This window comes from Leucoraja erinacea, chromosome 15 (genome assembly GCF_028641065.1).
Source record: "Leucoraja erinacea ecotype New England chromosome 15, Leri_hhj_1, whole genome shotgun sequence".
Classification (NCBI taxonomy): Eukaryota; Metazoa; Chordata; class Chondrichthyes; order Rajiformes; family Rajidae; genus Leucoraja; species Leucoraja erinaceus.
Window position 1 is genome coordinate 3,546,421 of NC_073391.1, and position 25,174 is coordinate 3,571,594.

Consider the following 25,174-nt stretch of genomic DNA (forward strand, 5'->3'; position numbering starts at 1 on the left):
CCTCTGTGGCAGAGAGTTCCAGAGATTCACCACTCTCTGTGTGAAAAAAGTTTTTCTCATCTCGGTTTTAAAGGATTTCCCCCTTATCCTTAAGCTGTGACCCCTTGTCCTGGACTTCCCCAACATCGGGAGCAATCTTCCTGCATCTAGTCTGTCCAACCCCTTAAGAATTTTGTAAGTTTCTAGAAGATCCCCTCTCAATCTCCTAAATTCCAGAGAGTCGAAACCAAGTCTATCCAGTCTTTCTTCATAAGACAGTCCTGACATCCCAGGAATCAGTCTGATGAACCTTCTCTGCACTCCCTCTATGGCAATAATGCCCTTCCTCAGATTTGGAGACCAAAACTGTACGCAATACTCCAGGTGTGGTCTCACCAAGACCCTGTACAACTGCAGTAGAACCTCCCTGCTCCTATACTCAAATCCTTGTGTAATGTGATGTCTCAACTGATGAGATGGTGCTCTTGAACTAATGGTGAGCATCTTTGGGCTTAGATCACTAGAAAGTGGGATAACAATTGAAGGCTATGGTAAATGAATAAAGGATTGGACCTGCAGACAAGACAGGCATTCTGTAAAGCGTTTAGTTTCTCCGGTACAGAGGAGACTGCATCAGGAATGCGGATGGAGTCCATGTAAATTACTTCACCTGGAAAGAAAAGGGCACAAGTGCTGGAGTATCTCTGGAGAACATGGATAGGTGACTTTTTGGGTCGAAACTCTTGTTCAGATTGATTGGGGGGGGGGGGGGAGAAAGAAAAGCTGGACAAAGTGTGGGTTGGAAGGGGGTTGGGAAAAGGGGGAAGAAAGCTGGACAAATAATGTGGGTTGGAAGGGGGTTACATCACTAATCATTGACAAAGACCGGATATAAGAAAGGAAGAAAGGTTAAAGAACCATCAACAGAGTTATGGATGGGGATATAGCCGGGTTTGAGGTTGGGGGGGGGGGGGGGGGGGGGGGGGGGGGGGGGGAGAGAGATAGGTCTGTGCTCGGGGATGGGAAGAGGGAGAGAAGGTGATGAGGGGTGAGTGGATAAGGGAGGTGTTGGGGGAAAAAGATGGGTAGAGTGAGAAAAGAGACAGATGTGGGGGAGGGGAGAAGGGGGGGGGGGAGGTGAAGGAGGTTATCTAGAATTGGATAATTCAATGTTCATTCCATAGGGTTGTAAGCCATTCAGAATGAATCTTGCCGTCCCTGCTGGGAGGAGTCAGGGCAAAGGGCAAATCTTGCTTGTGTGATTGCGTATGTAGCAAGCACCATGATGGAAATGGACGAAGGAAGCAAAGCATTCTGAAAGGAATGCCTTGTATGGAACGCTGTGGGGATGGGAGTAGATGGCGCAAGAAACAAACAAATGGAGGAACTCGAGCAGAACCTATGCAGGTAGAGGAATACTTGAAGCTTTCTGTTGAGATGATGACCAAGAATCCTCTGCCTTCGTAGATGCTGCCAAACCCGCTGCGTTGCTCCAGCAGGTTTTGTTTTGCTCTGGATTATAGCGCCCATGTCCCTTGTGCCACCAAGGTTGAAGATGGCATCTCATGGTGGCATTATGTTGTAGGAGTGGAGAATTACAGAGGTTGATGCATGAAATGGAAGATGTGGGCAATGAATAGGCTTGCTCTGAATGAGCAGTAGTGGGATGTTGTAGAAAGCACATCCAAGATGTGGACATTATTGTTGGACACTGTGATGGATGGATGAGAATCCTAGTTGAGAACAAATGCCTCTGCACTCAATTCTTTTAATTACTAAGACCTCCAACATGCCGATACTACATACTTTCCCTTGCAATATTTTGCTTTTCACTTTGGTTGTTAAATTGCATTTATTACTGGATGGACTAAACTAATTTAACCTCCGTCTGTGTGTTAGGCGGCATGTTCTTGCGAATGGAATGGAGTTTCCCGGTTATCTGCCGGTGTATTTCAGGCAGTGCCATTTAAGAATTTAAGTCTGAAGAAGGGTTTCGGCCCGAAACTTTGCCTATTTCCTTCGCTCCATAGGTGCTGCTGCACCCGCTGTGTTTCTCCAGCACTTTTGTCTACCTTAAGGCTTCTGATAAGGGTCAGTATTGCAGAAATGGGATGATATGATGTGCTCCCAAACCTAATTTGGCGTGTGACTTAACAATTCAAAGGGTACGCAATTAAAGAGAACTGGAGCTTCAAATGAACAAAGTAATTTCTTCCTTTGCTGCTGAAGTGATGGGGGACCTGCAGTGAATTTAAATAGATCCTCTACCTCGGAGTTCCGACATGGAGCTTTGAAAGTACAAAATTTATGTTGGGTAATGTTTCTATATTCATATGCTTAGGAGTCGCGACAATCAGCCTTTGTTTGTTGTAAAGTTGGCAGTCCAACTCCTTGCATTTGGGAACGGGAATATTTTAAGTTCATTTGATATTGTATCGCACTTGGCCTTCCAAGCAATGCTATAATTCTGCCAAAGCCGTGTGTAGTCGGCCTCCACAGTGCAGTTTGCACCACAGTTCAATTATTGTTTATCTGTCGACTCTGAATTGTTGTAGCAGCAAGAGGAAGTCTTAGCTTTTTAATTCAAGGTCAAGTAAGGTTTTATCATCCAGGCAGCTGCTTTTATAAGCATGAAGGGTTCATCGGTAGTTCAGGGTAATACAGTAATAATTTCAGGAACAAATCTCCTATTCACTGCCTTATTTTGATATGCACTTCAAAAATTTTGGTAACACTGTGACCTAAATCATTCAGCTGTCTCTGGTCTGATAAATCCTTGAATCTTGCAGCTTGTTTAAGTTTGTCAGTTTGGAGAATATAGCCTTAGTTGTGAAATGGCCACCAGTGCTAAAATTTAGACTTTTTGCTGCACTGAAATGGCTCCAAACCATACATTCTGTTTCATATTGCAAGGGTACATTTAGATAGCACAGTATTCATGTAGTCACTCATCTTGGTGTGTATGTAAATATCTGTGTTAGCCAGTGTTATTTTATGGACCGTTCAAGTCTATGTTCGAGGAAGGTGGAATCTCATATAGATAGGGTGGTAAAGAAAGCTTTTGGTATGCTAGCCTTTATAAATCAGAGCATTGAGTATAGAAGCTGGGATGTAATGTTAAAATTGTACAAGGCATTGGTGAGACCAAATCTGGAGTATGGTGTACAATTTTGGTCGCCCAATTATAGGAAGGATGTCAACAAAATATAGAGAGTACAGAGGAGATTTACTAGAATGTTGCCTGGGTTTCAACAACTAAGTTACAGAGATAGGTTGAATAAGTTAGGTCTTTATTCTCTGGAGCGCAGAAGGTTAAGGGGGGACCTGATAGAGGTCTTTAAAATGATGAGAGGGATAGACAGAGTTGATGTGCACAAGCTTTTCCCTTTGAGAATAGGGAAGATTCAAACAAGAGGATATGACTTCAGAATTAAGGGACAGAAGTTTAGGGGTAATATGAGGGGGAACTTCTTTACGCAGAGAGTGGTGGCGGTGTGGAATGAGCTCCCAGTGGAAGTGGTGGAGGCAGGTTCATTGGTATCATTTAAAAATAAATTGGATAGGCATATGGATGAGAAGGGAATGGAGGGTTATGGTATGAGTGCAGGCAGGTGGGACTAAGGGGGAAAAAAAATTTGTTCGGCATGGACTTGTAGGGCCGAGATGGCCTGTTTCCGTGCTGTAATTGTTATATGGTTATATGGTTAATGATAATGGACGTTTCAACCCAGGACTCCTCTTCCATTTTGCAAAGTTATTCCACATGATTTTCAATTCATGGCTGCTTAATTTTTTTTTTCATCCGCCCCCGGCTCACAATTCCAAATTTGAAGATTCCATTTCCATTCCATTGGTTTGAGGGCAAACTGGGTTGGCATCTATTGGATGAGATTTAAATGCTACACGTCCCTATCATGGGTAGAACAGATGTGCAAGAAGGAACTGCAGATGCTGGTTTAAGGTGAAGATACCCAAAAAGCTGGAGTAACTCAGCGGGCCAGGCAGTGTCTCTGGAGAGAAGGAATGGGTGACATTTCAGTTCTTCAGATGTATGACATTATTGGAAGAACAACAAGGCTGCTATTGAACAAAACTAGTCTTCAATAAATATCACATTGTTAGTCCTTATTTCCTTCTTGAACTTTATGCATAACCTTGCTGATTCCAAGGCAGTTTTTTTTGTGGGGAATCACTTGAAATGCTGATGTTGTGGAAGATGCATTGCAGATTCAGCCTTGGGAGAGGATGGGTCGGGATCCTGATGGTTTTAAATTGGACTTCAATGTTTCTTCCATCAAAACTAAGTGGATGGCTTCTGCTTAAGAAGGAACTGCAGATGCTGAAAAATCGAAGGTACACAAAAATGCTGGAGAAACTCAGCGGGTGCAACAGCATCTATGGAGCGAAGGAAATAGGCAACGTTTCGGGCCGAAACGTTGCCTATTTCCTTCGCTCCATAGATGCTGTTGCACCCGCTGAGTTTCTCCAGCATTTTTGTTGGGCCGAAACGTTGCCTATTTCCTTCGCTCCATAGATGCTGTTGCACCCGCTGAGTTTCTCCAGCATTTTTGTGTACCTTAGATGGCTTCTGCTATTCATCGGCTCAAAAATCATACTTGGACTGGTCAGCTTTGGAACTGTCATGGATGTTCCCCGGCTCGTTCTTGTCTGATGACCAGAGGCAAAGAAGTTCTGACTAAGACCTTGAGAAGTAGATGAGGTTGTCTTTCCATCTCCATTCACTCCGGGCACTTTTCAAAAACTGCTCTATCCATCATTGTGGTTGAATCACACGCTCTGCAAAGCCCTTGCTCCATAACGCATCATGCCATGTCAGGGGACTTGTCCATTGAGCCATGTGCGATTGTGCAGTCAGACAAATCATTGCTGCAGCTTGCCAGGTGACACTGTTGTCCCAGGGCAGCAGTTGAAGAGGATCCACATTGTACTTTAAGAGCTTGGAGCAGCTAATTGGATTAAAGAGTAAATATTGTTATTCTTAACGAGCAATGTACTAGATACAAAGGAAGTTTAAATCGTTACCAGTTTTATTGCTTCTAGTGCTCTCGGCCTGCTGTTGCTTTGCAATGTGTTGACTCCATGTATTTGCTAACTTTATGGCATGTTGCAATGTCTCCTTTTATCACTGATGCTGAGTGTATGCATTGCTACCTTGCGTGAAACTACCAATGAAACCATTTCTATTTGAAGTGTCTCATGCGATGAGGCAAGCACCTTCTGCACATTACGCAGCTTCTCTGTACTGTATTCTATGGTATTGTGTTGCTTTTCCTAACCCCCCCCCCCCCCCCCCCCCCCTCAACCCCCCCCCCCCATCCATGCTAAACTTTGTTTGGGAATTTAGAAAAAAGTGCATCGAAAGTTCAGTGTCCCATTATATTTGAATCCAGAGCGATCCTTTTGGATTTTTTTTGACAATTTTGTGACGCTGAATGAACATCCCACAACATCTATTGAGATTAATAGTTGCACTTACATGCCTTATATTGGTGCCACTATGCACAAGCCCTACATTCCAAGCACCAGGGGCCACTGTGGGAACTTTGAACGCTGGTGAACTTGTTAATATTTTGACATTAATCCTGCGTTTGAGGAACTACCCGTGGGATCTCTATGTTTAAACCAGAGAAACAGTACAATTTGCCTCTAATGTGAAATCATTGCGAGCGCATTAAAACGGAAGGCTTTTAAAATTGGACGAATGGTGGTGGGGATTTCTTTGCCTCAAAATGGGTAACTTTAGATATCTGAATCTGGAGAATTATACGCAATTGACGGGAAATTTTCTGAGTTGGCACGGATATTCTCTTTGACCCATAAAATGTTATTCAAAAAAAAAAAATCCCGAAGCTTTCAAAATGTGTTGAGTTCAAACATTGATTAAATCTTTTAACATCAGATTTCAACAGAGCAAAACAGTGTTTTCATGCAGTAATGAGAGGGGGCAGATGCTCGAGCCAGACAGGTCGGTTTGACATGGGAATGAACCCAAGGAGTATGAAAAGTAAAGATAATAGGTGCTAAAATGAGAGTGAAATGTTGTGAAGAGCATTTCATTTTGCTGATGCGGGGAGATTTGTAGCGGGCAGCTGGGGGTGATCCTTTCTGCCTGTGTGTGTGTGTGTGTGTGTGTGTGTGCGCGCAGTGTCAGGGACTTGCTGCACTATATCCTTTCTGCCCTCTCCATGAACTGGGCAGCTTCCTTTCACCAGTTTATTTTAACTTGTGCTTTGGCAGTTGTCTGAAAGCTGCAGATGTTCCATATAAATAAATGTGCTACTTGCCTTAGAGAGCTGTACTCTAGTACTGAAAAGTTAACCATTTCCTTCCAAAATCCAGCAACTAATTGAACCTATGCACCACGCAGCGATACAGTTTGTTTTCAGATCTGGCAGTCCATCTTGTTACACTTTTAACATGTTTTCAGAATTGGCAGCCAAGCAATTTGTCAGTTATCACCCAAGCTTCAATTAACTTGGAGGTAGGTGCCTTCATAACGAGAGCTTTGAATTTGCATTTATTTGCCTATTTTATTGGTGTTGTGCAAACATCGTTATAGCTCTGTATTTGAACCGGTTGTGCTCTCAGCCCTGTAACTGGCTGGTATTTCACGCGCAAGGGAGCAGCTTCCTGGATGTTATCTCTGTTCATTCAAATAGCTGTTGCCTATCAGTCTATGAAACCCGAATGGCATGGTGAATATGATCGGTACCAAAATATGCACAGCAGCATGCAAGATGCAGAATATAAACAACAGGGTCTACGTATGTTCCACTGCTTCAGAAGTGATATTCATAAGTTCACACGTTATTAGGAGTAGAATTAGGTCATTTGACCCATTGATTCCACTCTGGCATTCAATCATGGCTGATCTCTGCCTCCTAATCCAATTTTCCTGCCTTCTCCCCATAACCCTTGACACCCGTTCCAATCAAGATTTTGTCTATCTCTGCCTTAAAAACTATCCACTGACTTGGCATCCACAGCCCTCTGTAGCAATGAGTTCCACAGATTAACTAGCCTCTGACTAAAGAAGTTCCTCCTCACCTCCAGAGCACCCTTTAATTCTGAGGCTCTGACCTCTGGCCCTGGACTCTCATCCACCAGTTGAAACATCCTCTCCACATCTACTCTATCTTCATTAGTATTCTATTTATGATGCAGTTGAATGGGATGGTGTGTGTTCACTTCCAGACAAGGTAGTGTGTTCTTGGGGGGACTCTGTTTTTGCAGTTATTGCAGCTTAATTTCACCATGTACAATCCACATGTGATATTGTTGGCATTATGGAATTTAAAGTATGTGACTTAAAAGTAAATAACCAGCGTGAGTTAATTAATAATAATAATAATAATAATACATTTTATTTATGGGCGCCTTTCAAGTCTCAAGGACACCTTACAGAAATTTAGCAGGTAGAGGAAAAACATGTAAGGGGAATGAAATAAATAGTAGAGACATGACTAGTACACAAAGTAAATACAGAATTCAATTCAAAACACAATATGAGGCAATTCAAGCACAGATGAAAAGGGAGGGGGACGTGGGGCTAAGGATAGGCAGAGGTGAAGAGATGGGTCTTGAGGCGGGACTGGAAGATGGTGAGGGACACGGAATTGCGGATCAGTTGGGGGAGGGAGTTCCAGAGCCTGGGAGCTGCCCTGGAGAAGGCTCTGTCCCCAAAACTGCGGAGGTTGGACTTGTGGATGGAGAGGAGACCGGCTGATGTGTATCTGAGGGGCCGTGGGGGTTGGTAGGGGGAGAGGAGGTCAGTGAGATATGGGGGGGGGGGGCAGATGGTGGAGGGCTTTGTAGGTGAGGACCAGGATTTTGTAGGTGATCCGGTGGGAGATGGGAAGCCAGTGAAGTTGTTTGAGGACTGGAGTGATGTGATGCCAGGATTTGGTGTGGGTGATGAGTCGGGCGGCTACCGCTGTTACTTATCAGGTTGCTGTAACTCTTTTTATGTTTTAAATTCTGAGAATTAACTATTGTAATCTTTATTTTGAGCGTGTTTCTCATTGCTAGAATGGGACAAATTGTGGGTGATTTTGTTGCCCAATGGGTCAGATCAGCAACAGGTGGCAATGTTACAAATTTTGAGATTTTAAAAATCGTCTGCAATTTATCCCATCAGATAAAGCATAAAAAGAAGTTTAATTTGACACCTAATTCACTTTCATATCTTCAGTATTAAAAATGTTATGGCCATTTTCATACTCGGAAATTAGCATCTTGTTCCCTATTGATTTTCCATTGACTTAACACAAAAGTTGTGATCAAGGACAGTCAAATGGCCATAACTTTATTAAAAATTAAGAGAAATTAAATACATTTTCAGTTATTATAGATTCAAGCATTCTGAAACAAATATTAAACAATCTTACTTGGATGACCTGAAATTAAAGCATATATTTATTTAGTTACCCAATTGTAGCTAATTCCAAAATTCAATTACTAGATCTAAACATCTATCAATTTCTTAATTGTTTAAATAGCCTAAGTGTCCAAATAACATTCACACAAGAATTCACAATAAAACATGATTTTTAAATCTCATTGGCATTAATTTATAGGCCAAATGGAAGGGATTTAGTGTTCAATTGCTGTAAATTAATGGCCATTTAAATCAGCTTGCGAGTGGGTTTTTCTGGAACGCGATGGTTTGGAACGCTGCAATTGCAGTGATTTAGTCCCCATATTGGCATGAAAAACACTGCCGGTTCGGATGGGTCCCGCAAGTCACTTTCTCGCAACTTAGAAATTTGAATAAAGGGATCTTAAGATGCACTTTTTAATTTAAAAATAAACAACCTACCTTGCCTTGTCCCCTAGTGAGATCCGTCCCGTTGTCGGGGTTCGCGGCTTTTGAGGATGATTTTTAATCAACTACAGCAATTAAATAATCCAATTAAGTTTAAAAAATAATTGCAACGAACGAATGTCGCAGCGATTTTTCGTCAGCAACTAAGCAAGCTGAACAACCTTGATTTCAATAACCCAAAGAAAATGCCGTTTTAAACCCGCCCCCCTCTCAAAGGCGCCAAAGTCGCGCACATGGGCAGCGATAGAACTGCAGTGCCGCTGAAGGTAAGTTCTGCAACATACCTACCCATTCCTTCTCTCCAGAGATGCTGCCTGTCCCGCTGAGTTACTCCAGCATTTTGTGTCTGCCTTCGATTTAAACCAGCATCTGCAGTTCTTTCCTGCCCACACAATATTAGTCGGTTTCCCCTTTCTAACGGGAACGAAAGTGAGACCATTCTCAGGTGTTCCCTCTGACAGGCCATCACTGGAGATCCTGTGTTCTGGGCCACGACTTTCAGCGCTCTTGTCTGACCATTGCTGCTTCTAGAAAGTTGCTGAAAGGAAGCTTCTCCTGGCGATTGCAAGATTGTGAGACATGTTGTCATGCCATGCAAGGCCAAGACCGCATTTAGTAGATCATGCTGCCTAAAGAAAGACGAGCCGTTTTTCCACCTGATTCTGAGAACAAACTTAGACAGCACCAATCCATTTTTCTACCTGGCATTCCTGTTTATAAGGACATAAGCGATAGGAGCAGAATTAGGCCATTCAGCCCATCAAGTCCACTCTGCCATTCAATCATGGCTGATATATCTCTTCCTCCTAACCCCATTCTCCTGCCTTTTCCCCATAACCCCTGACACCCGTACTAATCAAGTTTGCTCAATTTATTCCTCAGAAAGTTACAAATCTCAACCATACACTTCTTAAGGGATGCTCCTGTCATCAGAATGTTTCTCAAAATGTTAAATCCGTGCCTGATAGCTACTAACCCTAAAGCCATTCGAAACATAAGAATGTATTATAATCAAATGGTGAAAAAAAAATGCAGAAAGGGAAATGCCCTTAAACTATTCCTCAGAAGTCATTTTTTATTAAAGAAATTCTTCCACGTAGGTTTTTTTAAACCCATATCTTCATACAAATGCACATCCAGTGCCTGGAGGACCATTTTCCTGACAACATGCAGAGGATTATTTGGTGAAATGTCCATGCCTGCATGCATGAAGGTAGTAAGACATACACGGTGATGTCAAATGGCATAGCATACCTTCACTGCTCAATTTAACCAATGTACACAACCCCAAGGAGCAGTGAGGGAAGAGTGAGGCTCGATTGGTCTCAGTAAAAGGGCTTGATCCAAGGTGAATTTCAATCAATGGATTTGAGGCTGGACTCTTATGGCCCTGTCCCACTGTACGAGCTCATTCAAGAGCTCTCCGAGTTTAAAAAAAATCAAACTCGTGGAAGTACGTAGCGGGTACGTCGGAGCTCGGGGACGTCTCTTAGCGGCTCGTACCGCTAACGGCAGGTACTTGGGAAATGCGGTAAGCTCGTGAAGACTCGTGAAGATTTTTCAACATGTTGAAAAATGTCCACGAGATCCCCGAGTACCGACGAGTGGCCATTACCGTAAATCTCCGAGTTTGAATCGGGGCAAACTTGAGAGAACTCTTGAATGAACTAGTACAGTGGGACAGGACTTTTACTTTTGTGCAGAATACTTTATTTTGTTCTTCTGTTACTGGTTGCATCACTTGCAATTGACACACCAATCTGCCTTCCCAATCATCTGGTCAACTATTCATTGCTTGTCTCTCTTCCATTCCAGCACTATTTCCAACCTCCCCCAAACTCGTAACTCACCAAATTCCTCCCCGTCTCCCAGGATTGCCATTATTCCTTTACTTCAGTCTGCAATGAAACAAAATCAAGGAAGAGAGGCCTGTTCTACCACTCGGTGCCTTGGGCTCCATGCTGTGTGGCATGCTGGAGGTCCACTTTCAGTTTAGAGATACAGCGCGGAACCAGGCCCTTCAGCCCACAGAGTCCGCACCGACCAGTGATCCCCGCAAATTAACACTATCCTACACGCACTAGGGATGATTTACAATTTTAACGAAGCCAAACTTGTACGTCCATGAAGTCATGGAGCGATACAGTGTGTAAACAAGCCCTTCAGCGCAACTTGCCCACAACGGCCATCATGTCCCAGCTACACTCGTCCCACCTGCCTGCATTTGGTCCATATCCCTCCAAACCTGTCTTATCCACGTACCTGTCTAACTGTTTCTTAAATGTTGGGATAGTCCCAGCCGCAACTACCTCCTCTGGCAGCTTGTTCCATACACCCACCACCCTTTTTTGCGGAAAAAGTGCAACCCTCAGATTCCTATTAAACCTTTTCCCCTTCACCTTAAACCTATGTCCTCTGATCCTCGATTCACCTACTCTGGGCAAACATAGAAACATAGAAATTAGGTGCAGGAGTAGGCCATTCGGCCCTTCGAGCCTGCACCGCCATTTAATATGATCATGGCTGATCATCCAACTCAGTATCCCGTACCTGCCTTCTCTCCATACCCTCAAGGGCCACATCTAACTCCCTCTTAAATATAGCCAATGAACTGGCCTCAACTACCCTCTGTGGCAGAGAGTTCCAGAGATTCACCACTCTCTGTGTGAAAAAAGTTCTCCTCATCTCGTTTTTAAAGGATTTCCCCCTTATCCTTAAGCTGTGACCCCTTGTCCTGGACTCCCCCAACATCGGGAACATTCTTCCTGCATCTAGCCTGTCCAACCCCTTAAGAATTTTGTAAGTTTCTATAAGATCCCCTCTCAATCTCCTAAATTCCAGAGAGTACAAACCAAGTCTATCCAGTCTTTCTTCATAAGACAGTCCTGACATCCCAGGAATCAGTCTGGTGAACCTTCTCTGCACTCCCTCTATGGCAATAATGTCCTTCCTCAGATTTGGAGACCAAAACTGCACGCAATACTCAGGTGCATCTTACCGATCTCATGATTTTATACACCTCTATAAAATCACCCCTTATCTACCTGCATTCCAAGGAATAGAGACCCAGCCAACACAACCTCTCCCTGTAGCTCTCACCCTCTAGTCCTGGCAACATCCTCGTAAATCTTCTCCGTGCCCCTTCCTGCTTGACAACATCTTTCCCATAACATGGTGCCCAGAACTGAACACAATACTGTGCATGCTGTCTCACTAACATTGTATACAACTGCAACATCATCACCTCCCAACTTTTATACTCGATACTCTGACTAATGAAGGCCAATGTGCCAAAAGCCTTTTGACAACCTCGTCCACCTGCGACTCCACCTTCAGGGTATCATGCACCTACACTCTAAAAACCTTCTGATCTACAATACTCCCCAGATCTCTGTCATTCACTGTGTAGGTCCTGTCCGTGTTACTGAGTATGGGAGGAAACCGGAGATCCTGGGAAAAAAACCCACGCAGGCCATGGGGAGAACGTACAAACTCCGTACAGACAGCACCCTGTAATCAGGATCCAACCCGGGTCTCTGGCACTGTAAATCAACAACTCTACCGCTGTGCCACCGTGCCACTCACCTTCAGAATTTTTCCCCAGTGGGGCAAAGCCAAGAGATACCATGGTCAGCATTTGCTGTGCTGCTCCAAGTGTGGACATGCCTAGCTGAATGCTATTTGTTCAATTTAGATAACATCATTTATTAACAATGAAGCTAGTTTACGTTTGCGGAGCAGTTATCCACACAGAATGTAGTTGGTAATATTGAAAGAATCATTAAATAATTTTAGTGCAAGTGAAGATTTCCATTTTCATGAAAATTATTCAAACCCTCTAGTACTTATTAATCTGCAGATGGTTTCTGAGAAATGTGTATTTAACAAAATCAGGGCATAAAATAGGAGAAAGAGGCTTGTACTTGTCAGGTATAAGATTTAACTTGTAATCTGATAAATAACAAATCCTGTAAGCATTTTAGATCACTGGCATAAGGGAGAATATCTGTTTTGATTTGATTTATTCACCTCATCAATCATTTTTCATGTGCCATGAACACTGCACATGAATATCAATAGAAAAGCTGACATTGATGGGTTTAAAAGGTGAGGGTGTGGAGCATTGAATAGACAGACGTAATTAGTTTTCATTTCAGTCACTTATTTGATACAGATCACGACTGTTTATCCAGTTCCTTTCTAACAAGATTAAGAGGATCTTTTCGGTTCTTCCGATGGCTTAGTTGGTAAAGACACCACCCAGCATAACATGAATTTTGTTTTTAGTTTTGTTGATACAGCCTGGAAACGAAACCCTTCAGCCCATCGTGTCCATGCCGACTATCGATCACCCATTCACACTCATTCTATGTGACCCCACTCCCTATACACTAGTGGCAATTAACCCTCAAAACCCAAGCCAAGCACAGTCGGCCCCATCTCCGGAGAAGTGGAATGAACACCCATTCCTTCTCTCCAGAGATGCTGCCTGTCCCGCTGAGTTACTCCAGCTTGTTGTGTCTATCTTCGGATTAAACCAGCATCTGCCATTCCTTCCTGCACAGTAGGCTCCATATTCAATCCCCAGTTTGTGTTGTACTCCAGATTCAAGGACAGTTTGTCCCCAGCTGTTATCAAGCAACTGAACCATCCTACCACAACCAGAGAGCAGTGCTGAACTACTATCTACCTCCTTGGTGACACTCGGACTATCCCTGATCGGCCGTTGCTGGCTTTACCTCAATACCTTTTTATTCCCTCAACATGTATCATCTATGCTCTGTAAATGGCTCGATTGTAACCATGGAGTGTCTTTTGCTGACTGGATAACATCCAACAAAAGCGTTTCACTGTACCTCGTTACACGTAACAATAAACTAAACTAAAGGGCCAGTCCCACTGTACGAGGTAATTCAAGAGTTCTCCCGAGTTTCCCCTGATTCGAACTCGGAGAATTACGGTAATAGCCGCTCGTAGGTACTCGGGGCTCTCGTGGACATTTTTCAACATGTTGAAAAATTTTCCCGAGCTTATCTCGTTTCCCGAGTACCTGCCGTTAGCGTTACGAGCCGCTAACAGACGTCCCCGAGCTCCAACGTACCCGCTACGTACTATCTACGTGCTTACCGCGAGCTTGATTATTTTTTTTTACTCGGGAGAGCTCTTGAATTAGCTCGTACAGTGGGACAGGCCCTTTAACTTGGCTTCTTACCTTTGATCACAAACAGAACAATGAATGATTATCTGCCAATATTCAACCTTAAAAGATTGTTTGGAGGGCCCGGTGTAAGTGAGATGAAGGATCCGTGCAAAGCTGAAAGTCTTTTCAGACTCCCATTGTTTCCCCACTGTCAATGTCTTGGATGAAGCAAAGTTGACCATCAAGAATCAGTCAGACACGAACACTTTTTTTTTGTTATTGAAAGGTTTCCCTCCGCTCCACAAGATGAAAAGTTGCATGTTGCAAAAATGAACAAGGTGCAACAGAAGTATAAAGGTGGAATGGAGGGTGGGGGACTCTTGTAGATGACTTGGGGTGTGACAGGGTTTGGAGCTTATCGATATTGTGCCAATGTAAGCAATTTAGTGAAAATTAGATGTTACATAATTCCCTGCACCCGTGTTGTGTCTGAGGCTTCAGAATACACTGGTCGCATCTTAGTGAATAATTCTTGGTACATTTCACAAAGATGTGTCCATATTTGTACACAGAGGTGTCCGAACTGTCTAAAATTAAACTTTTCTTAATTTGTTACTTAACCTTTAATGAAAAGATTTAAGAAACAATGTTATAAATTAGCACTGAGAACTGATTTTAAACAGCATTTTGATCGTATTATGTGTGACCCGCCATTGATGTTGCAATTTTTTATATTTGACACAGAAAACAACAAAACTCTAAATGAGCATCTTGGACCTCCAGAGGAACGTCTGGCACTTCATGCTTTGCGACTGCAAGGACTTGTACCAGAGCATGTGGAATTGAGGACCTTGTACAGCACCTTCCAACCCAACCTTACACAGGTAAACCCTTGAATTTTGATGTCTGAATTCTGACGCAAGACAAGTTTGGAGTGAGTTTGTCAATTTGCCTGCTCTTGTAGGATGGCACAGTGACATAGTGGTAGAGCTGCTGCCTCCCATTAGATAGAGTGATACAGTGTTGAAACAGGCCCTTCAGCCCAACCTGCCAACACCGGCGAACATGTCCGAGCTACTAGCCCCACCTGCCTGCGTTTGGTCCATACCCCTCCAAACCAGTCCTATCCATGTACCTGTCGAACTGTCTCTAAAACATTGGGATAGTCCCAGCCTCAACTACTTCCTCTGGCAGCTTGTTCCATACACCCACCACTCTTTGTGTGAAAAAGTTACCCCTCGGGTTCCTATTAAGTCTTTTCACCTTGAACCTATGTCCTCTGGTCCTTGATTCCCCTACTCTGGGCAAGAGACTCTGTGCAAGTAACCCCATCTATTCCTCTCATGATTTTGTACATCTCTATAAGATCACCCCTCATCCTCCTGCACTCCAAGGAATAAAGACCTAGCCTACTCAACATCCCCGTCTATTCAGTAGACAATAGAGTAGGCCATTTGGCCCTTTGAGCCAGCACCGCCATTCAATGTGATCATGGCTGATCATCCAGAATCAGTACCCCGTTCCTCCCTTCTCCCCATATCCCCTAACTCCGCTATTTTTAAGAGCTCTATCTAGCTCTCACTTGAAAGCATCCAGAGAACCTGCCTCCACCGCCCTCTGAGGCAAAGAATTACACAGACTCACCACTCTCTGTAAGAAAAAGTGTTTCCTCGTCTCTGTTCTAAATGGCTTACTCTTATTCTCAAACTGTGGCCCCTGGTTCTGGACTCCCCCAACATCGGGAACATGTTTCCTGCCTCCAGCGTGTCTAAGCCCTTAACAATCTTATATGTTTCACACCCTCTAGTACTGGTAACATCCTTGGAAATCTTCTCTGAACCCTTTCAAGCTTGACAATATCTTTCCAGTAACATGGTGCCAAGAACTGAATACAATACTGAATACAATACAACAAATGCAGTCTCACCCACGTCTTATACAACTGCAACATGACCTCACAACTTCTATACTCAATACTCTGACTGATGAAGGCCAATGTGCTAAAAGCCTTTTTGACCACCCGCTGAGTTATCTACCTGCGACTCGACCTTCAAGGAACCACGCACCTACATTCCTAGATCCCTCTGCTCTCCAACACTGCCCCAGATGCCTACCATTCACTGTGTAGATCCTGCCTACTTCAGTTTCCTCCCACACTCCAAAAATATACAGGCTTGGTGTAAAAGTAAAATGATCCCTAATGTGTGTAGGGTAATGTTAGTGTGTGGGGATCACTGGTCAGTGCGGACTCGGTGGGCCAAAGGGCCTGTTTCTGTGCTATCTCTTTAAACTAAACTAAAGTTCATTGGGACAGAAGCCCCCAAGAAAATATTTCCTAAAACTTTAGAAACTGGGTGGGTAGATGCAACATTTCACTGGTGAGAGAGTCCTGACACTAAAGAGACATTGATTTATAACGTTCTCAATACATTATTTAGCAGAGTTCAGGGAGAGGGTGTTCTGTTAGTTGGGTATTGTTGGGGGAGTAGGTGTTCCCTCACTTGTTGAAGTGCAGAATCCTTTTCCCATTGGATTGCTGAGTCTGCTTGACATGGATATTTTTCTTTGCCTATGTGTACTGTTTAATCTTTTTCCAATATAAATAATACCCTTTAATCAATGGCTATCTGAGTTAATGAGTATAGAAAGTGCAGTTGAAGTTTGTGGAAGTTACAGCGCTCAGCAACAGAGTAGGCTATGAAAATATGAAGTAAAAACTGAAAATGATGGAATTGCAAAGGGTTTTTGACATTAAATATTAACTCTCTCAATAGACAATAGGCAATATGTGCAGGAGTAGGCAATTCGGCCCTTCGAGCCAGCACCGCCATTCAATGTGATCATGGCTGATCATCCCCAATCAGTACCCCGTTCCTGCCTTCTCCCCACATCCCCTGCGCTATTTTTAAGAGCCCTATCTAGCTCTCTCTTGAAAGCATCCAGAGAACCTGCCTCCACCACCCTCTGAGGCAGAGAATTCCACAGACTCGCCACTCTCTATGAGAAAACGTGTTTCCTCGTCTCCGTTCTAAATGGCTTACTCCTTATACTTAAACTGTGGCCCCTGGTTCTGGACTCCCCCAACATCGGGAACATGTTTCCTGCCTCTTGTGTGTCCAAGCCCTTAACAATCTCTCCTTTCACAGATGCTGTGTGATGGTAGCATCCTCAATTTTTTAAGAGCATTTAGTTGGACTGGTGTTCACATACGTACCAGATGGATTTTAGGGTGGATAAGTATAATGTGCTGACCACGGGAAAGAATAAAATGGAAAGATTCCTATTTGAATTGTACTGTTTGAAGTGGAACCTGTGTCATGTGACCTTGCGTACGTTGTGTAAAGGAACCAGAAGGTCACGTGAAGCCTTTACAAGTCACTGTATATCATAATCAGTTGATTAGAGTCACAGTGCTGGAGTAACACAGCGGGACAGGCAGCATCTCTGGATAAAGGAGCGTCTCGATCCGAGACATCACCCATTCCTTCTTCCCAGAGATGTTGCCTGACCCGCTGAGTTACTCCAGCATTTTGTGTCTATCTTCGGTATAAACCAGCATCTGCACTTCCTTCCTACACACAATCAGTTGATTGTTGTGTACAGTTCTGAACACTACATTTCAGAAGACATATATCAGCACAGAGAAGGGTGAACTGGAGGGTACAAGAAATAATGGACTTGGGTTTATGAGCAGATTAGCATAGTAGTGATGAAGGACATAATTGATCAATGGATATTTTGTTACTTTGGCCCATCCAATATCTATCTTGGTTCAAAAAGAGAGAAAGGAAATGGTTTGAATGCAGTTTGATTCCAGACCAGTGTATCTGGGCATGCTGAACTGATGCCCATGAGTCCATAGAACCCTAATAGCCCTGTCCCACGGTACGAGTTCATTCCAAGGGCTCACCCGAGTTTTAAAAAAAATCAAACTCGTGGTAAGCACGGAGAATGAACGTAGCGGGTACGTCGGAGCTCGGGGCGTCTCTTAGCGGCTCGTAACGCTAACGGCAGGTCCTCGGGAAGACTCGCTAACGGCAGGTAAGCACGGGAAGACTCGCGAAGATTTTTCAACACGTTGAAAAATGTCCACGAGAGCCCCGAGTACCGACGAGTGGCCATTACCGTAAATCTCCGCGTTCGAATCAGGGCAAACTCGGGAGAACTCTTGGAATGAACTCGTACCGTGGGACAGGGCTTTAACAATTTAATGCTTCCGTAACTTACGCCTAATGGGTGAAGGGAGAAGGAGTAATGACGGGGGCGGGACAAGCGGGTTGATTCTGTTGGCTGCTTTTGTGAGGCAGCGTGAGGTGTAGTTGGAGTCAACAGTGGGGAGTCTAGTCTATGTGATGTCTGGGCTAATCTGTAATTCTGTACTTTCTTGTGGTCTTGGGCAGAGCTGTTCCCAAACCAAGCTGTGACACGGCCCCACAGTTATACTCTCTACGCTGCATCTGTAGATGTTTGGAGGTTATTGGAGAGAAGGAGCGTAGAACAGTACAGCACAAGAACAGGCCCTTCAGCCCACAATGTCTGTGCTGAACATGATGCCAAGACCAACTTTTACGTATCTGCCTACACAATCCTTATGCCTCTGTCGCTGCATATCCATGTACCTATCCAAAAGTCTCTTAAATGCCCCTATCACATCTGCATCAACCATCGACCTTGGAAGCACATTCCAGGCACTCACCACCTCTTTAAAAAAAAAAAAAAAAAAGGTACCGACTGTCCAACTTCTCCAAAATGTTATATGCTTTTATCAGGTCTCCCCGCAACCTCCAGAGAAAGCAATCCACGTCTGTCCGACCTGTCCCTGTAGCTAATACCCCCATATCCAGGCATCGTTCTGGTAAACCACTTCTGCAACCTGTTTAAAGCCACCGCATCCTTTAAAGCTGCATCGTGGCTTCCTGACTCTTGTCCTCAATGCCCCGAGCAAAGAAAGCAAGCATGCCACATGCCTTCTTTATCACTCTATCTACTTGGGTTGCCACTTTCAGGGAGTTGTGAACTTGGACCCTAAGATCCCACTGCACATCAAAGCCATTAGTTATATATTTTCCCGTTGCATTCTATTTCCCTAAAGTGCAGCACCTCACACTTGCATGGATTAAACTCTATCTGACCTTACTTGGCCCATTTCTGCAGCTGATCTGTATCTCACTGTGGGCTTTGACATCCTTCCTCGCAATCCCAGCAATCGTGGTGTCATCTGCAAAGTTACTAACCCATCCATCTACATTTGAATCCAAGTCATTTATATATACCCTGAACAACAGAGGTCCCAGCACAGATCCCTGTAGATCTAACACTGGTCACAGACCTCCAGCCTAAATATTGTCCTACAAACTACCTCATCTCTCAGTTGCCAAACACTTTAATTCCCCTTCCCATTCCCACGCTGGCCTTTCTGCCCTGAGCCCCCTCCATTGCCAGAGTGAGGCCAAACATAAATTGGAGGAACAGCATCTCATATTTTGCTTGGGCAGCTTACAACCCAGCGGTATGATTCTTGACTTGTCTAACTTCAAGTGACTCTTGCTTCCCCTTTCTCTCCATCCCTCACCCACCCGTCATTGTAATAGCTTCAAAGTCATCTAGTTGTCATTAGCTGTAACTCATTTTCACCCCGTCCACAATGGCCTGTTTCATAGAAACATAGAAACATAGAAATTAGGTGCAGGAGTAGGCCATTCGGCCCTTCGAGCCTGCACCGCCATTCAATATGATCATGGCTGATCATCCAACTCAGTATCCCGTACCTGCCTTCTCTCCATACCCTCTGATCCCCTTGGCCACAAGGGCCACATCTAACTCCCTCTTAAATGTAGCCAATGAACTGGCCTCAACTACCCTCTGTAGCAGAGAGTTCCAGAGATTCACCACTCTCTGTGTGAAAAAAGTTCTCCTCATCTCGGTTTTAAAGGATTTCCCCCTTATCCTTAAGCTGTGACCCCTTGTCCTGGACTTCCCCAACATTGGGAACAATCTTCCTGCATCTAGCCTGTCCAACCCCTTAAGAATTTTGTAAGTTTCTATAAGATCCCCTCTCAATCTCCTAAATTCTAGAGAGTATAAACCAAGTCTATCCAGTCTTTCTTCATATGAAAGTCCAGACATCCCAGGAATCAGTCTGGTGAACCTTGTTTCCTTTATCATCATTACATTTTTGCAAATCTTTCATTCATTTGCTCAAAATATTTCTATACCATCGTCTATATCTCTCATTTCCCTTTCCCCAGACTCTAAAGAAGGATCTCAACCCGAAACGTCACCTATTCCTTTTCCCCAGAGATGCTGTCTGACCCGCTGAGTTACTCCAGCTTTTTGTATCTGTCTTTGGTTTAAAACAGCATCTGCAGTTTCTTCCTACACAACCGTCTGTTTTCTATCAGTAAGCCAGTCTGAATCTATATGACTAAGTCACTGTTCCTGTGCATCTTAATCTTCTGGATCAACCTACCATGGGGCACTTTATCAAATGCCTCACTAAATTCCAAGCAGACAGCATCCACCATCCAACCCTTATCAATGATCTGTGTTACCTCCTCAAAAACTCAGTGAAGTTAGCAAGACACGATCTGCTCTGTACAAAGCCATTCTGACTCGCCTCAATCTCTTCCAAATGGAGCAAATACTATCCAGAAAAATCCTGACCAATAACTTCTCTACCACTGGCATGTGGCTCGCCAGCCTGTAATTCACTGGAGTTTCTCTACTTCCCTCCTTAAATAAAGGAACAGCATTAGATATTGTCCAGTCCTGTGGGACCTGTCCTGTGGGACCTAACCTGTGGCTGGAGAAGATGTGAACATCTTTGTCAAGGCTCCCACAATCTCCACTTTTGCCTCTGTTAATCAAAGATCCTATAGTGGAGCAAGATAGACCACTCCTGCTAAATGCAATGGGCTAACGTGTAGTACGCAACGGAGCGTGAACGTGGGCCTTTCTTTCCATCCATTTCAGTAACCCGACCTGACCCGACCCGACTCGCAGTGTAATCAACGTTGCGGGGGAACAGTTTGTGTTAATAAATTATAATTCTGAAAATGAGGAGAAGATTTTTACCAAAGAACTTTGATTTTTGCGAGGGTGTTTCCGTCACCGGCTTCCATCTCCGCACTAGTATCTTTGCTCCGCTACAGGATCTTTGGTGCGGAGACGGAAGCCGGTTACGGAAATGGGGCCGAAAATTACTCATGAATCTGCCCATGACCGTACTACGTCTTTTTGGTCAAGTGGTCTATCTTGCTCGCTATAGGATCATTGCTGTTAATAACCGAGGATAGATCCCATCAGGTCCTGGAGATGTATCCATCTTAATGTTATTCAAGAGCCCCAGCACCACCACTTGCATCGATTGGCCTTTAAATTAGTCCCACATGTCAGACGTGATCTCATCCAGTAACAATTGCTCCCAGTGTCCCCTCCTGAGCTCCTAACTACTAACGTTGTAATTTGCCTTAAGCCAATTTAGTATCTTCCTACAAGGTCCAGCCTGCTCCCTGTTCAAAACTGCTCCCTCTTGAAAATAAAGTCATGAAGTTGTGATCACTGTCCTCAAAGTGATCTTCCATTGTAACACAGTCGCCTGCCAGGCTCATTTCCCCAAACAAGGTCCAGTATGTTCCTTTCTTGTGTTGGACTATCCACATACTGTTTCCAAGCACCTCTTGGTATATCTTACAAATGTTGCCCCTTTTAACCCTCTGGCACTGAGCAAGTCCCAGTCAATATTGGGGAAGGTAAAATCACCAAATATTCAGTGTCCTCAGTACATAGAATCGTTGATGAACCGGCAATGCTGTCATGTTGAGGTTGTTGGTTAATGCATGTCATCACCAATCATTGGAGGCACTTTGTGACAATGGATGTCAGAGCCACTGAACAATAGTTAATGAGGCATGCAACTTTTTTCTCTAGGATAATAGTGGTCCTATTGAAGCAGTTGGAGACCTCATAATGGAGTAGTGAGAGGTTAGCGATGTCTGTGAATATCTCTGCCAGCTGATCTGCACAGGTCTTGAGAAGGTGTCCAGGGACTAGTTGCTTTCAGCAGATTAGCTCCCAGCCAGGCCGATCTTGCATCTGTAACTGTTAGTACAGACACAGGTGAAACTAGCAGGAGGGGTGGCAGTCTCCAGAAGAATGCCACACCTACAGTCTCTCAGTCTGAAGAAGGGTTTTGACCCGAACTGTCACCCATTCCTTCCAGAGTTGCTGCCTGGCCCGCTCAGTTACTCCAGTATTTTCACCTGTCTTTGGCATTCCTTCACCATCCTTCTGTTCAAAGAGGGAGTAGAATCTCATTGAGTTCAGGAGGGATTAACCCATTGTTGCCTGTTATAGTGTACAAGCCTTGCCACAATCTATGAGTATCAGTATCCATTACATCTTGCCCCCCGCTTCATCAGGAATTCCATGTCAGTATCCTTAATGGTTCTGCAAAGATTGTAGATAAACTTCTTGTACTGCTTGGGACCGCATGACTTGAATGCTGTAGACTTGGACTTCATATGGGAGTGGACCTCACAGTTCATCCATCGTTGGGGAATACTTATTGTCTTCTTTGAGAACAACTGTCCTCAACGCACTTGTTGATGAAGTCTATGATAGCAGTGTGCAGGAAGGAACTGCAGTTGCTGGTTTAAACCAAAGATAGACACATAAAGCTTCTGAGTCTGAAGAAGGGTCTTGACCCGAAACATCACCCATTCCTCTCTCCAGAGATGCTGCCTGCCCCGCTGAGTTACTCCAGCTTTTTGTGTCTATCTATGATAGCAATGGCATATTCATCTCGGTTGAATGTGGACCAGTCCACCAACTCACTGCATCTCATCTATTTCCTTAAAACAGCGCTACACGGCTTTCTGTACCAGATTCCGTTTGTAAACAGAGAGTAGAAGCACAAGGACGTGATCAGATTTACCAACATGTAGTCTGAAAACAGGGCATTTTCTGGAAGCCAATTAACCTACAAACCTGCTCGTCTTTTGAAAGTGGGTGGATACCAGAGCACCTGGAGAAAACCCATGTGCTCACAGGGAGAGCGTACAAACTCCACACAGACAGCATCCGTCGTCAGGATCGAACCCGGGTCTCTGGTTCTGTGAGGCAGCCACTCTGCTGCTGTGCCACCGTTCCCAATAATCCCAAATTACTGGGAATGGATTGTCAATTTGGGCAAGCAGTCGTGCTGTGGGAAGAAGGTTCTTATCTGGTTTATCCTGCACACATTTTGGGATAAGGAAAACATGCATGTGAGGAGGATGCTAGGAGACTGCAGGGTGACTTGGATAGACTGGGTGAGTGGGCAAATGTTTGGCAGATGCAGTATAATGTGGATAAATGTGAGGTTATCCATTTTGGTGGCAAAAACAGGAAAGCAGACTATTATCTAAATGGTGGCCGACTAGGAAAAGGGGAGATGCAGCGAGACCTGGGTGTCATGGTACACCAGTCATTGAAAGTAGGCATGCAGGTGCAGCAGGCAGTGAAGAAAACGAATGGTATGTTAGCTTTCATAGCAAGAGGATTTGAGTATAGGAGCAGGGAGGTTCTACTGCAGTTGTACAGGGTCTTGGTGAGACCACACCTGGAGTATTGCGTACAGTTTTGGTCTCCAAATCTGAGGAAGGACATTATTGCCATAGAGGGAGTGCAGAGAAGGTTCACCAGACTGATTCCTGGGATGTCAGGACTGTCTTATGAAGAAAGACTGGATAGACTTGGTTTATAAGATCCCCTCTCAATCTCCTAGGAGAATTTAGGAGATTGAGAGGGGATCTTATAGAAACTTACAAAATTCTTAAGGGGTTGGACAGGCTAGATGCATGAAGATTGCTCCCGATGTTGGGGAAGTCCAGGACAAGGGGTCACAGCTTAAGGATAAGGGGGAAATCCTTTAAAACTGAGATGAGAAGAACTTTTTTCACACAGAGAGTGGTGAATCTCTGGAAATCTCTGCCGCAGAGGGTAGTCGAGGCCAGTTCATTGGCTATATTTAAGAGGGAGTTAGATGTGGCCCTTGTGGCTAAGGGGATCAGAGGGTATGGAGAGAAGGCAGGTACGGGATACTGAGTTGGATGATCAGCCATGATCATATTGAATGGCGGTACAGGCTCGAAGGGCCGAATGGCCTACTTCTGCACCTAATTTTTATGTTTCTATGTTTCTATGCATGAGCTGCAACAAAAAGTGAGGGAGAAAATTGTGAAGTCGTTTTTGTAGTTTTACTCTTGAAGGTTAGTTGAAGATGGTACACTTTCTGAGGAAGGAAGTAGGGTGACAAACAGAAGTGTAGAGATTTGAGAAGTTGTTGATCAGCTACTTAAGCCCCTGTCCCACTTACGTGTCCTTGGCACGCTAATTACGCGACTTTGTGGTCGCGTTGAGCCAGGACGGTCCCACGAAGGTCGCGCGCGATTTCATGCGTACGCACAGCCGTCTGGAGCGCGTGACGTCATTTGAAGATGGACACAAAGCTGGAGTAACTCAGCGGGACCAGCAGCATCTCTGGAGAGAAGGAATGGATGATGTTTCGTGTCGAGACCCTTCTTCAGTCTGAAAGAAGGTTTTGACCCGAAACGTCACCCATTGCTTCTCTCCAGAGATTCCGCTGGTCCCGCTGAGTTACTCCGGCATTTTGCGTCCATCTTCAATTTTCTTGGCCCCGCTCTGGGAGTAGAAGTGGGGGCGCTCCGGACCGCAACGGCCGTGAGCCCCAGGCCGAGTTTGGCGATCGTTTGCCCGCTTCTTCTGCTGCTGTTGGAGGTGAGACGTTGCGTCACGCCAGGGTCTTGGGCCTGTCCCACTTTGGCCGTCAGTTGGCGCGCAAAGATTTTGTTCGATACAAAATTTTCGGAGCCCCGCGCGATGTCGCGCACAACTACATTCTCTGCGCTTCTAAGTGGGACTGGCCCCGCGCGGCCATACGATGCCCATGCGCCTCAACGCGACCACGAAGTCGCGTAACTTGCGTGCCAAGGACACGCAAGTGGGACAGGGCCTTTATTATCACCCAAAAGGAAGACCAGTTAGAAAGATGTGTATGGAAATGAGGTGAAGGGATTGGGGCAGGTTTTGGAATGAACTGTGCTGAACTAAATAGCGAGAAGCCAGAATGTCATCTGGAAGTGACTAAACGCCTTGCAGCAAATGGCATGCTATTAATAAAGCTAATAGAATGATGAGCTGTTACCAAA

General features: G+C 44.5%; 1 protein-coding gene across 1 annotated transcript in view; it reads left to right on the plus strand.

The window, feature by feature from the left end:
- Positions 1 to 25,174, plus strand: part of LOC129703906 (myoferlin-like) — a 329,673-nt gene that overhangs the window by 234,303 nt on the left and 70,196 nt on the right. Inside the window, exon 45 of the mRNA XM_055646609.1 lies at positions 14,709 to 14,848. Coding sequence (XP_055502584.1) covers positions 14,709 to 14,848 — 140 coding nt within the window. The remainder of the gene's footprint in view (positions 1 to 14,708; positions 14,849 to 25,174) is intronic.